General features: G+C 44.2%; 1 protein-coding gene across 4 annotated transcripts in view; it reads right to left on the bottom strand.

Moving 5' to 3' along the window:
- AMPH (amphiphysin) overlaps positions 1-14,252 on the bottom strand; it is a 1,422,934-nt gene that overhangs the window by 53,021 nt on the left and 1,355,661 nt on the right. For all 4 annotated transcript variants that reach the window (XM_069613278.1, XM_069613276.1, XM_069613275.1 and 1 more), the window contains 2 exons: positions 12,929-13,180; positions 10,882-11,136 (listed from right to left, as the gene is read on the bottom strand). In XM_069613278.1, coding sequence (XP_069469379.1) covers positions 10,882-11,136; positions 12,929-13,180 — 507 coding nt within the window. The remainder of the gene's footprint in view (positions 1-10,881; positions 11,137-12,928; positions 13,181-14,252) is intronic.

The following is a 14,252-nucleotide window of genomic DNA, read 5'->3' on the forward strand; positions in this document are numbered from 1 at the left end:
CCTTGTATTCCAGGAAATAAGCGACCATGTTTCCTTTTGTGTTACTTTCCGGCTCTATAGTGTCTTCATTTTTCCTGCTGCTAGGTTGGCCAGCCATACCCATCTCTCCTGTTCCCCGTCTTGAGGTTGGGTTACCTGCGATTGTTTCATGGCTTTTTTATGCGTATCATACGCCTCTTGGGAACAAGCTTTCTTTGAGTTAGTTTCTTGATCCATTACCTCTGGTTCTGTTTCGTTATTGTTTTTTTCGGTTATCTTAACCCCTTCTTTCTTATGGTCCTCTCTTCGGATAGTAATAGCTGATGAATTACCTGGGAGCATGTAGAAACCCGAATACTATCCATATACCTTTTGTCAGGAAATTCTATCAGGGTTCTGTCACTGGAGCTAATTAATCTCAAGGCTGGTATATGGTGGAACAACCTTAGGACATTTGCCCGGTTTAGGATAAGACCATCGTCTGTATGTGCTAGTCTTTCCTAAAGAAGACCTGTGCCCTTTTTTTCCAGGTTTAATCTGCGTTTCGGTAGTCTCAAAGGACTAGTCCGGAAATCAACAGTTCCACTGTTCTGCTCACTTTCTTCTGCGGTGTAATCTTTGAACTCCAAAATAGGTATGGGGCTGTTTATTTTTTGACTTTCCAGGTTTCTTGTTGGACTTTTAACTGGAATGTTTGAGCTTCCCGTCATCGTTGGCTTTAATTTTTTCTTGCTAACAATTTCGGGCTTGGCTATATTATTTTTCTTTTTTGTTGTTTCAGCTTTGTTTGCGTTTTCCCCAGTTATCCTCTTGTCATCCAACATTAGTTTAACTCCTCTTTGTCGTTCCGTCTGTGCTTGTTCATCAATTATTTAAATTTCTTCTTGTTCTGAGTCACTATCAGTTGAAATGTTGTCATCCGAGATGGAATAAGTGGACATATCCATTAACTCCTGATCGTAGTCATCAGTTTCTACTGCTTCTTTGTTCTTTGGACTCATACTTGTTTGCGTATGGCTACCAATGTTTCGATTAACTGCAATAGTTGCTGCTTCCTTTGGTGTACTCAGACATTTGAAGAATGATTTGCTTTTATTTGATTTACATACCCTCCTCGGCGTTTGATTTTTTGTTTTTTTGAGTATCTTTGATGGTTGAATAGTTTTCTCTTTCTTGTCATTCATAGCGATTTGCTCCTTTCGTTGCGACACAGTGATACCTTCCACCTATTTTACGTCCTTTTTTTAAAGATTTTGCATAGTTTTGAGTCATGCTTATCTATTCTTGATGCATCCATATCTTTTTCGTGCTGCACGAGGTCTAAGGTTTTTTGAGGTGTGTGTTGTCCTTTTTTTGTGATCTGTTTTACTTTCTGATCTTTGTTTCCCGTGGCTCCTCTTTGAGTTTCGTTTTCCGCAGGGATTTTTGAGGTATTTGACACCAGTTCATTATTTTCTTTGTTTTTTTCCTTTCCATTTATTGTATCCATGGTATCTTTAGTTGTTTCTCCTTTCCTCGGAGTTGGGATTGGACATTCAACCTGAGTACTTGGCTTTTCTAAGGTCCCTTTTTCAAACATATTTTCAGTACGTTCTTTCAAATGCTCTTCATTTGCATTTTCTTCAATTTGTGGTTTCAGTTTTGCTAATTCTTTTAATTGAAAAACAGAGCAGTCAGAACCACCTAGAGAATCTCTCCTAGGATCTTTCCATCGGTTTTCCTTCTCTTTCATGATTGGTTCTAGGATAGTGTGTAACATATCAGAGATTCTTTGCTCAACATTTTGCATATTTTTTTGGATGCTCGATATGAATCCTTCAATAAAGATTGTCTTAGAATGAACCATTGCTAGCAATGTAGTGTGGTCCTTCAGAGTATCTGTAGCATCTTTGTGTAGTTTCATGTAAGGGGCCAAGATCGCTGCCATTGTTGTAATCATCAGGAAGTCATCCTTTTCACACTTTTCTCCCCCTGTCTTAGGTTTGTTAGTCGTCTCCCTCTCTTTCTGAGGTGCTTCTATCGTTGATGGTAGCGTGGTCAAGTTTGAGTCTTGTTCATTATCTGTTTGTATTAACTGGTTTTTGGTTTCCCCTTTCACGGTTTGAGCGGCCGTCTCTACAGTCTGTGGCTCTTTATCAATTAAGGTTGAGTTTTCCAGCATAACAGCGTCAGGGATTTCGTTTGCCGTGATGTTTTTATGAGTTAATTTCCTTTTAGGTACGTTCCCAGAAATGCCTATTCCCCAGTTTAAAAAGGATTGTTTCCCAAAAAAAATATTATTTCTGTCTTGAGCATCCCCTGAGGACAGAGTCCTGGGTTTCAATTTTTTTTTTCTAGGTCTGTATATCTTATAAATTCTGATTGGTTTAGGGGCTATTGTTTTACCTTTCGTTCCATTAAAGGTTCCTTTTGCTGTTTTAACTAAATCTTCCACCGTAGTATTGGATTCTACCCCGGGAATATCCTCAGATAGTTGAATTAAATCCTTTGCCTTAGGAATATTTTCTTCTACTGTTATTGATCTTATCTCTAGTACAGGTGGTGGCTTCTCTGACACATCTTCCTTTGAAAGGGCTGTTTCCCTTATAGCTTCTAAGTGATGATTATTTTTGTCAGATGTTTCATTTTCCATAAGGGCCAGAAGTTCCTTAGTCTGCTTTGCATCAGCTAAACTTTCCTGAGGCTGAGGTGATTCATCCGTTTCAATCGTATTGTCAAGTTGATGGAATATGAAATTGTTCCTGGGTGGGTTGGCCTCATTGCTCTCTGAGTTTAATTGTATGTCTTCCTGTAGCAGCTCCCTCTATGTTTGATTGCCGATCTTTACCTCTATCATGAATGGACCAAGTACTGCTCCTTGCTTATGATCTTTCGTTCCATGATTCGGAGTCCTGCTTTCCTTGACTAGCACCGATTCGCTATCCTTGTCTTCGGATAATGTTAAATCATCAATATGGTTGTTAGGTAGAGGGTGGCCATCCAATCTAATTGCTAACCCTACTTCTGCCATTGGGTATTTGAAAATCGTATGTATGTTAATTTAGAACACTGGTATCAAGCCTTCAAATGAGGCTGTAAGTGTCTTTTCCCCTGATGTTGTCAGGTTATAACAAGTTATTTGCAGGCTTCGGGATCAAAAGGGTCTCCCTTTCCTTATAGCTTTTAATCCAAATTTTCGATCGTTTCGCAGGGTGGGATCAAAGAGGTCAAGCCCCAACAGTCTCCCTACCCCAGCAAAATAACAACAGGTGATGTTAGCTTGTTCATACGTGCTGATCCTAGCGACTTTTTTTTTTCCTTTGGTCATATGACTTGTTTAGCTTTGGGATATCCCCCAGATGTACAAATGATTTTAAAGATAAGTGACCCACCTGCACGTAACTTCCACGGGGTGTTTCCCGTATTTTTTTCCGTGCCCAGCCAAACAGCCCAAACAGCAGCGCCCTTGTCCCCGCAGCGGGCTTAACGCCGCAAGGGTGGCTGCACCTTGAATAAATGCTCCACAAAGGTTCACGTGAGCAGTCACGTGGCCTGCTCAGGCTCCGCCTCCTCCAGGAAGCGCGAGTCGACACAGCAAGAGCACTCGACTGCTCGCAGGGCTGTGCAGGGAAATGAAGTGAAGTTAAACGTTCCTTTTACCAAGCGGGCCTTCAAAAGACAAACAAACACCTTATTGACTCATGCAGAGTAGGATCGATAACTGATAAGAAATTCAAGGCTCACTCCGATCTAACAGTTGAGGCCCCTTTATTGAAAAGTTGTATTTGGATAGTTACAAAGAGAAGAGGAAAGAGTCCTCTGTATAAAATAGAGAGAACAACTTTGTTTTCAACAGCTTCACTCCAACACTGTGGCCCTCATTACAACACCGGCGGTAACCAATGGCGCTATTAGCACCATGGTTGCTGCCGGTATTGTAACGAGTCTGCCATGGTGCAATGGGGAATTACCACCCCATTCCAAGGTTGGCGGGGCGGTTATTCCCCATGCACCATTGGCCATTCCCCATTCCCATTTTTGCCCCATAGGGCTCAATGGGAATGGGGAAGGCGGTAAATACGGTACCGCAAATTGCGGTACCGTAATTACCTTCAAGGTCCCTTTGCGGGTCCCTACTTTAACGGCTGGTCCAGACCAGCCGTTAAGGTCGGGAGCCGCAAAGGGACCTTGTAATTAGGCGCTAAGGGGTTAACGGCGCCGCAGCCTTTTACGGCGCCATTAACCCCTTAGTGCCTGGGTCGTAATGAGGCCCTATGACATTTCATGCTGTAGAAAAGGGAGGTTGAAAATTGACATTGGGGTCTTTTCGGCAGGGGTGGCGTCATGCAAGAATTTCTTTTTCATTTTCCTTGAGCAGAAAGGGCAGAAGGAGAAGGGTTATGAGGGCTGGAAGATGGCATGCGTGGCTGTGTATTTCTTTCCAACTAGGATTAATGGGTTCAAAGAAAGTAGAGAAGAATTCAGGAGGGTTCAGATCTTTGTTTTCTTCCTGGGCAATGCTTTGGTGAAACAGGATCAAATGAAAGAGCTGTTCTATTATTTGTTCAAGAGGTCTCAAGAATAGTGATGGAAGCTTGTGGAAGCGACGGATATTTTATTTTACCTGAAAGTAGGAGGAAGTTGTATAGAAAAGCAGGTAATTGCCTTTCTCTAAGGGTGAGTGCACTGGACAGAAAAGGGCATTCTGGCCGGAGAGGCATCGCATTGGTCCCTCTCCACAGAGAGGTTTCACAAATTTGGATATTGGAAGTAGGCAGAAGAAACCCCTATTCCGCTTCCCAGTGCATCAAGGGACAAGAGAATGGTGGTGGTTGCTGGTTGAGAGAGGCCAGGATAATTTCTTGCCTTTAGGTCGACAAGAAGCAGGGGAGTGGTGCACAGTATGTTCATATTTCTTTTGGGAAGGGGAAAGAGGGACATGGAGTGTGGGGTTGGTCGCTACCAGGCAATCCATAGCCTCAAAGAGAATGCGCCAGCCAGCTCCTTCCATCTGAGAATCATAACAGGGCATGGTATGTGCTGAGAGAATCCACAGCACCTTTCAAAAAGTAGTCAATTGGTTGTGTGAGTCTTAACCAATAGCTGTTTAGCTTTGTAATGAACGTCTAACGTACATTAAGGCATTCCTTGAAAGAACCTTTCTTCGCAAGCCTGCTACCAGATCATAAAAGGAGGCAAAAGGAAACAACTGATTTTCTTCCTCAATTGGGTTGGGTTGGATACGTGGTATTAGATCAAAAGTGTATAATAAGTCAGCATGCCCCCTTTTGTTATCCTCTGCAACCACCCCAAAGTATAACAGTATCTGGACAGTTCAAGGGAAAGGAGGGAAGATGAAGGGCCATTAAAAAAACAACTGTACATAATTGAGACCTGTCATGGCTGGTGTATAATGTGTATTGGGGTACAGCCCCTCCCATTATGCACCAGCTGTCACTAATTCGGTCATGCACAGCACTCCATTTCAGGAGCACTATGCATGAAAGAATGATTCCCTACTGTCTGCAGAGACTGTAGGAGCCTTCCAGATCCTGACTCTGTGTGGTGACCCAAGGGTCGGCCTGGAGGACATATGTCCCGGTAACCATTAAATGGTACCAGGCAGCGTGGCCCATAGAAAGCCACTAGGGTCTCTAATTTGGATGCTCTGCTCCTGTCCATCGATGGGCCATCCAGGAGGCAGGGCTACCTGCTTCCTGTTTCTGCATAGAGCCACGGGAGAAGGAGTATAGCTGAAGGACCATGCTTCAGCAAATGGTAAGTGTAAAAAAGGTTTTTGTGTGCCTACATCTAAGCGCTGTGTGAATGTGTTTGTGTGCGTTAATGTGAGTGCACGCATGTGATTCCTGTGTGGGTGTGTCTTTGTGAATGTGAGTATGTATGTGTGAGAGCATTGTAACAAAGTCCCCAGCTTGGCTTTGAGATCCAGCGGTGTGGTGACCCTGGTGGGGCAGACACCCTCTGCACTTCAGGTTGGTGATCCCTTGGGTACCACACTCTGGTGTCGATGCCAGCAGGGCCAAGTTACTTGGAGACTACCTCCCCCGTAATCCCCCAGGATCTGAATCGGAAGTCACAACTTGTAGCCTCCCTATCCAAACTCACTTCCCAGATAGACCCTTCCGAAGAGGTCCCTCAGAATAATAAGATACTCATGGGTCAATCCCAGCCCCTGGTCCAAATGGGCACAGGTTCCTTTAAGTGAACACCCGGATATATTTGTAACCAGTATGCAGGCCCACTTAGAACCAATTGGAGCAGTAGAGGGGCTTTAAGCGGAACTGAGGTGCACTGGTCCTTCTGAACGGTAGCACCTGTGAACTTTGCTACCCTCGAGCCAGAAGGAGTATGGAGAGCACTGGTGGAAGGAGTGCAAGTTTGGAGAAGGAGACAGATGAGAAGGATCAGGAAGGCTAGAGCATCAGGAAGGTTAGAAGGGGATATGAACCTGGTGGATATTGGAGAGGGTAAAGAAGTGAAAGGTACATTGAACGTGGACAACAAAGAGTACGGATAGGTGTCAGCAAAATTTAAGGAAGAGTCAGAGACATGTCAGAACGTTGGTGCGAGAGATATACAAGTAGAGACTGAAGGTTTTCTGTTGTTGGAGGAGGGTGGAGATGTTAAGGAGGAGGTGTGTGAATTTAAGGAGGGGGTTGGCAGAGTCAAGGAGAAGGTCAGGTGGTCTTTGGCAGAAACTGTTAACATGAAGGAGGTTGCGAAAAAGAAGGAGGAGGAGATTGGAGACTTGGGGATAGGATTAGGAGATTTGTTAAAGGAGGTAACTGGAGTAGGTGGCAGGAGGTGAGGTCAACACAGTAGTAGCAGATGAGATCAAGGTAGTGCAGGGGAAGAGTCATAACGAGGTGATAGTAGAGACCAAGGAGGGGTAGGAGGAGAGTCACACAAGTGTGTTAGAGAGGCCAAGGAGGTGGAGGATGAGAGTACTAAAATGTGGTTGGAGACGACATTAAGGAGGGTGTGGTGGAGAGTTGTGATGTAAAGACTGAAATCACTATAGAGATCCAGGATAGGCAGGAGGAGGACGAGGCTCAGAGGAGCAAATGAGAGACAGAGACTGAGGAGGTAGGAAGAGACAAACAGTAATTGATGAAAAAGAGAGCACTTGAAGAGAGAGAGGGAGAATATGTTTCTGGTGGACTTGGTTAGGGAAATAGGAGGAGAGATTAAGGAGGTAGTTAGAGCAGGTTGAGGAGAATGGTACAGATGTGGGTGAAGGAGGCCTATCAGAGTTAAACGAGGGAAACAAAGAAGAGGTGGTTATTTGGGAGTTTGAGGAGTAGGTTATGAAGAGATAGAGGAAAAAATACCAAAAGGCGCTAGATATTAGAGAACGAGAACATCAGGAGGTGGAAGAAGCTTGGAAGAGAGCGTGAAGCGATTAGAAGGTTGACAGAGCTAGACATCGAGCACATTAAAGGATACCAGAGGAAGATGGTGGGGGACTGGGAGAGCTGTATAGTTCAAGGAGGCTTTAGGAAAAGCCAGGTACTCAGACAGGCCCAGGAGGCAAGAGAGAGCCTGAGAGTCTGTTAAGCATTAGAGCTCGGAGGTGGAACGGGCTGGCGGTTCAGCAACAAAGAAGGAGCTTATCATAGAGTAGTGACTGGGTCACGGATAGACAGAACCAAGGAAAGCTTGGGAGCTCAGGTAGGGAGGCCTAGGCTCAACCCAGCCTGTACCAGTCCTCTCCTCATGAGAAACTGACACTCCCTTCAAGCGCATGGAAACAACTGTTTGTACATTCCCTATAGAGGGTTCAGGAACCCCCTTAAAAGCACACTGTGAAGACCCAAGGAGAGACCACCGCTGCTGTAACCCGGCAACAGAGAAACAGAGCGAGCGAGAAAGCTGCTGAGGGACTTTAAGTAACTTGTTAGTTACATTATTCGGCTGGGTTTGATATGTTGGCCCCAACCTGTATACCAATCCCAAATACACCCTTGTTACACTTTATGTTTGAATCTACGGTCTTTTAATTTCTGGTGGCTGTACCAACAACATGCATGTATGTGTGAATATATATGTTTAAATTGTAATAATGAGCCTGTGAGGCCTGCAAGGTGGAGTTTAGTTGAGCTTATGCAGTTAGCAGATGTGAGAGAGAAATACTCAGAGGTGCTGGCGTAGCCATTGAGCGAGTGTATAATGCACCACCAGCATGGCCTTCTTCTTACCGTGGCATTACTGGCAGTATGGGCAAATTCAACATGAGTGTGTTTTTACATTGAAATACTGTGATATATGAGCACAGTCAGGATAGATATTTGTTTACAGCAGCATTACTGGCATTATGGGCAAAGCCAAGATATGTAAGCTCTTACGTGTGAATACAGGCATATATGTTGTTACAGCCAGCATTGAATTAGTATTAATACAGTGGAATTAGTGTATTAAGGGAAAAGTCAAAATGGGTCTGCTCTCACATGGTAATGCAGGCATCTATTTACCAATTCAGCAGGGACTTGTCTTCTTACACTGGCATTTCTGGCATTATGAGAAAAACCAAGATGAGTATATGTACATGGGAATACTGGAATATATAAGCGCAGTCAGGACATGTTGGGGGTCATTACGAGTGTGGAGGTAGCCACAAGCCATAACACTATTAGCACCATGGCTGCCTCGAAACCCGTGTCCGGGTATTCGGTATGGGGACTTAACGGGTCATTCCAACCTTGTCCCCATTCTGAAAACCATTCCCCATTCCCATTCGAGACTCCATAGGGCTCAATGGGAATGGGGAAGGAGCTAATAACGGGCCTGCAAATAGCAGGCCCGTTATTAGCACCCTGGTCCCTTAGCGGGTCCCGCTAAGGGACCTTGGAATGCGGCGGAAGGGGGTTAACGGCACCGTCATCCTTACCGGTGCCGTTAACCCCCTACCTCCGTACTCATAAGGAGGCCCGTTGTCTTATAGTAGTGCTACTGGCCTTATGGGAAAAGCCAACACAAGAGTGCTCTTAGGTGGGAATGCTGACATATTGGCACATCGAGCTTGGACTTCCCTTAATAAAGTGGCATTCCTATATGCAAAGCGAACATAAGCGAGTTCTTACTTGGGAATACTGTTATACATTCGCACATCCAGGATGGGCATGATTTCTTACAGTGGCATTATTGGAACAATAGTGAAAGCTAATATATGTGTGTTCATATTTATCTGGAAATACTGTCATGCCTAGGCAAAGCCAGCAAGGACATGATTTTATCCAGTGGCATTACTGGCTTTATGGGCAAAGCAAACATGAGTGGATTCTTACTTGGGAATACTACTATATTTGGGCACAGTCAGCATACACAGAAGTATATGCAAAGTCAACAAAACTGTCTTATGAGGGAATATTGGTTCTATTGGCAAAGCAAGCCTGGACTTTTCATTGAGTGTCATTTCCAGCATTATGGGCAAAGCCAACATGCGTGTCTTCTTACAAGGCCATCCTGGCATGCGTCTACTCAGCCAGGATGGTCATGTTTTCTTACAGTGACATTATTGGAATTGTGGACAAACCCAACATATGCGTGTTCTTACATATGAATACAAGCATGCATGGGCATAATCAACATGGTAAAAGTAGCAATAGTTGAGATGCGTTATTTAGCTCAAACATTGTACCAGTAAATAAACCAGTTAGTTTCAGGGCGCTTGAAAAATAAAAGCAAGAAACTAGGGAATAAATATATAAGACACAACAATGAAAGTAAAACATAACGCCATAGTCGCAGTTAAATGTTCAGTTACATCACGTCGATCCTCAGTTTATCCAAGGAATAAAAAGTGGGCTTTCGCCTTTTTTTACAGAGTGAATGAGGTACTAGATCTTCTGAATATTGTGAGGGATTCACCTCCCATGCGAGGTTCTGGAACCTATGTTTTTTAGCCTTGTTCCCCTATGGCCATGGATGGGCCTCCCAAGGAGGGGCCATGTTAAGGTCATTCCACCAGACCTGTTAAATATTGTGGTGTTGCTCTGCTGCGCCTGGGAAGGTTTTCTTATAGTGGCATTGCAATCATGATCATCATCATGTGATAGTGTATGTGGGAAAAACATACCTTAAAAACTATTAATAAAATATATTTATTAAAATAACACCGTACATTTTTTTTCTTCAAATTATGATAAATGGTCAATTTATGCTGTTGTTGTGCTCGTATTCCTTTCACAGAGCATTGTCTGAAATAAAGCATGCTTGACATGACTTGAAAAATGGTCAAATGTATGAATTCATTGTGTGTCTCTTTAAAAGAGAAATTTAGGTTGAGACCGAAGCTCATGGACTCAGCTCCATGCTACGGAGGGCAGGCAATGGCTTAATTCAAAGCTGTCATATTATCCAAAACACTAGTGAAAGGCCACAAAATATCCCAATAAGATTCTTCACTGAAAACCGTAGTGAAGGAACTCAGGCACTCAGGCAAAACCGAAATAATGACTGTCACAAAAAATGGAGGAGAAAACCAATTCATCCCTTGGCCAAGAGAACTCGGAACTACCCCAGCACCCTCTGCGATTGTAAAAAACCTGGGGGTTCTGATGGACAATAATCTCACGCTAGAGCCACAAGTAAACGCTCTCCTCAAGAAATGCTTCTTCCTCCTGCAAGCGGCAAAGGGAATCTTACCGTTCCTATCGTTCGCCAATAAAACAACCACCATCATTGCCCTCGTCATGTCCAAAGTAGACTACGCCAGTAGCCTATACCTAGGCATGCCTGAACGACTCCTAAAAAAACTACAACTCATTCAAAACGCGGCAGCCAGACTACTTCTGGCGGTTGGTCGACCTCTTGCAATCTCACATTAAATCACTTATTTGACCTGCTACCCGTAATCTGCCCACCCTACTACACATTTGAATTAAAACAATTTGGAAAGGATACCTTAAAGAGCAAGTTGGGGGGCATGTCCTGGGAAGCAGCGGCCTTGGATGCCTTGTGGTCTTTGCTCTCTTCGCTAGGCACAGTTGGACATTCCTGCACAGCTTTGGGCACTGTGGAATCCTCTGGGTGGGCGGCAGCATAACCTGAGGTGCCATCGACGGCGGCTGGCTCGTGGGTGATGCCATCCACATAGTGCTCTTCCTCCTCATTGTTTGATGCGGGCTCTATGACAACCGAAGGGATTATCATTTTCTCCTGCAGGGAAACAATGGCAGGTCTTGGGAAGGGAAAGCGATCATTCATAAAGGTCTGAGCACGATTTTCTCCATCAAAATAGGAATAAAACAAGTAATGCAATCAATAAACTCCACTTTCATCTACTCTTTTCCGGTGTGCTGAGAGTAGGAACGGTGTAAACACTGGGTGTCACCACGATAAGTTTGATACTGTGAGCAAACTGTCATAGGTTGGGACACTCACAGACTACACCATCAATTCCCTGGGAAAATCACTCAGGCTGTTATGTACTAAAGTTAAGTTAGGATTGAGAATTCTAGGTTTCCTTTAATGCCGCTCTCTCATGAGGTTCAAAAACTAAGGCTGTACAAGTAATTGCAAATGTATATTCTCCAAGGTCTTTGAAAGTGTTCTTTATATTCATTACCACCAGTGGACAATATTTACATTATATAACTGTATGTATAAGTACGCCAAGAGATGGCATCTCTTGAAATTGCTCATTAAATGGTCAATGGCATTAGGGTAGCTGAGTAGCAAGACTGGATGTGTAGAGAGAATAGCCAATTAGATGGAATATGATGTCACTTTTACCTGCCATGTAATGTGGTAAGCTTTCCAGCATATGTGAAAATCATGTTGTAGATCCATTTTTTCTTTTTGGGTTTTTGGGATATGATGATCTGTTTCGTCGTAGGCCTGGATGACTTCAGTCATTGGATCATTCACAAAGGTATCAGTGTGACTAAGCGTGAGACCTCAAACACGTTTACCCCTCCCCCCCCCCCCGTCCCCCCAGGCTAAGACCACAGCAGAATCTTTCCTTTGGAATGCCACTCTTCTGTTGTTTTCAACATGGCCACATGTCCAGTGCCTTATTAACCCATAGCCTCAGGAGCGGAGGTCAAAGAAAGTGAGGGCCATACAGGGTCTAATGAAGCACGCGTCCCGCCGCAGAACATAGCTCCTTTCTGCTTTCAGCCCTCACACCCACTTCTAGGCCCTATTCCATGCACAGCAGGAGGGAGAGTGTGAGTCTGGCCTGGTGCTCGTGGAAAGACAGCCCACCCCAGTGCAGCTGCAGAGGCTTCCAGGGGGCACCTCCGATGGAACATTTTGTCTGACATTTACAAATTACACGCTCATTTCTTTGTAAATAGGTTCAGTTGGGGAAAGATGTGAGGGAGGTGCAGACAGGACAACAGAACAAATCTACCTGCCTTCCTTTCTACACTCAGCCCCGTGCCCGCAGATGCCGCAGTGAACACCTGCCAGGTTCACAAGAGCCTCCGGGCCTAACTGAATTATTCAGCATATGCGAGCAGCAGCTGGGAAAACCACAACACACTTTCTGGCTATCGGCAGATCCTGTGACGACCACTGTTTAGACTTTAAAAAGGAGATTGTTGTTAAGATCAAGATAATTAAGCGAGGGGATGGGAGAGGAAGCGATTTTAGAGCAGGGCTCAAACGTGGTCACCATGGTGGCTCTGTGAAAAGATACTTTAAAGTTAAGCCACGTCCTTTTTGACGTTTTCAATATTGCTTTTTTTTTACATATTCTTTCGAAGATTGAATTCTGAACCCTGTGAGTGTCTGCCTGTCCACAAGGGCTGTTTGTAAATCCCAATGAATAGATGTAAAGAGGGGCATGCGCACCAGCAGCCAGGGGGCCAATTTCTTTGCAAACTAAATAAGGCAGTATATATTGGCATAGCTAGAGCCGGCCCTGCCATGGGGTCTTGTAGAGTCCACCCAGTAACCATTTTGTGTGAGACTGCATTGTGAAACAGGGCTGTAGACATTTTACCTGAGGCACTTTGGGTTCTGGCTTCTCCTCCCCTAGTTTGCTTTCTGGCTCGGTCTCCACCCTTTGCACAGGTTCCTGCCCTGGTTCCGGCTCCGGCCCCGGCTCTGGCTCCTGCTCTGGCTTGGGTTCTGGCTCTGCCTCCTCGGTTCCAGCTTGCTTCTCGTCTGGTTGCCTGTCTGTCTCTAACTCCTTCGCCTCTGCAGGCAGTTGTTCGCTGTGCACGTTGCTCTCTTCCTCACGAACATCATCCTCCTGGAAAACAAATTGAGAATTGGAAACCAGTGATACTCATTAAAATAAAGCATTCTTCAATGAAGTCTAAAAATACACAACCACGCAGAAGTGGTCACTTGCAATAACAGTACTGCACATCTAATGAGTTCTCCTGGCTCCTGCATTTCTGGCTTTGACTTGCACATCCTAAGTATTGCTACTGAGAAGCTCAGTGCCACATTGAATTCTAAAATACGTCCAGTGCTTTAAGTAGCATGCAAAATCGAGGCGGGCTAAGGAAAGGGTGTGTGGCCAAATTGAGCTAGGTCGTGACCTAAAGAAGAGGCAGGTGACGTAAGCAATGGTTAACTGCCCAAAACAATTACATGATGAGGCCCAGAAGACTTGTATTTTGGGCAACCCAGCATTGTCTCAGGTGGACTTGCTTGCAACCTGTCTGCAAACTGTAAAACTCAATCTGGTTCAGTTTCCAAATAAACTGCTGACTGCAAAATAAATCCCTTTCTGACTCAGGATTTAAGCAATTCAATCAGAGAGTAAATCATCTTCATTCTGAAAATGAATCACCCAGCCCCAGTGTGCTAAACCCTCAAGTTGTTAGAATTATCCATGAAATCTTCTACAGGCTCGCATTCAACCAGGAGATCATCAGTGAGAAAGGAGATGGCAAATAACATCAATGTTAACTTCTTGCTGCTTTGCATAAAATGTAACAGCATTCTGGGAACTTAAGAATGAACGCAGATGTTTATATATATATATCTTATATATCCATGACAGTGATTCAAGCCTGCGACCCTTCTGAATACATAATTTATATTATTTATTTAATGCGCACACAGCGAAAGGCTTTGCATATACAACATAAATAACATACAAACAAGATTACAATGCACTTACTTCCCATTTGATTAAAACCAAGTGTAAAAATCCATGAAAAACAAAATCAAAATGTGTTATTTAAAATCATCCACAATAAAAGTTCAGGAACGCGCACCAGAAGTGTGTAGCACAAGTGTAATGCTGTTTGGCAGCGAGCTCTGAGCGAGTGCTTCCATGCGCAAGAAGACGCTTGGGATATCGTTGTGAG

Source organism: Ambystoma mexicanum, chromosome 5p, assembly GCF_040938575.1.
Source record: "Ambystoma mexicanum isolate Mex_15411 chromosome 5p, UKY_AmexF1_1, whole genome shotgun sequence".
Classification (NCBI taxonomy): Eukaryota; Metazoa; Chordata; class Amphibia; order Caudata; family Ambystomatidae; genus Ambystoma; species Ambystoma mexicanum.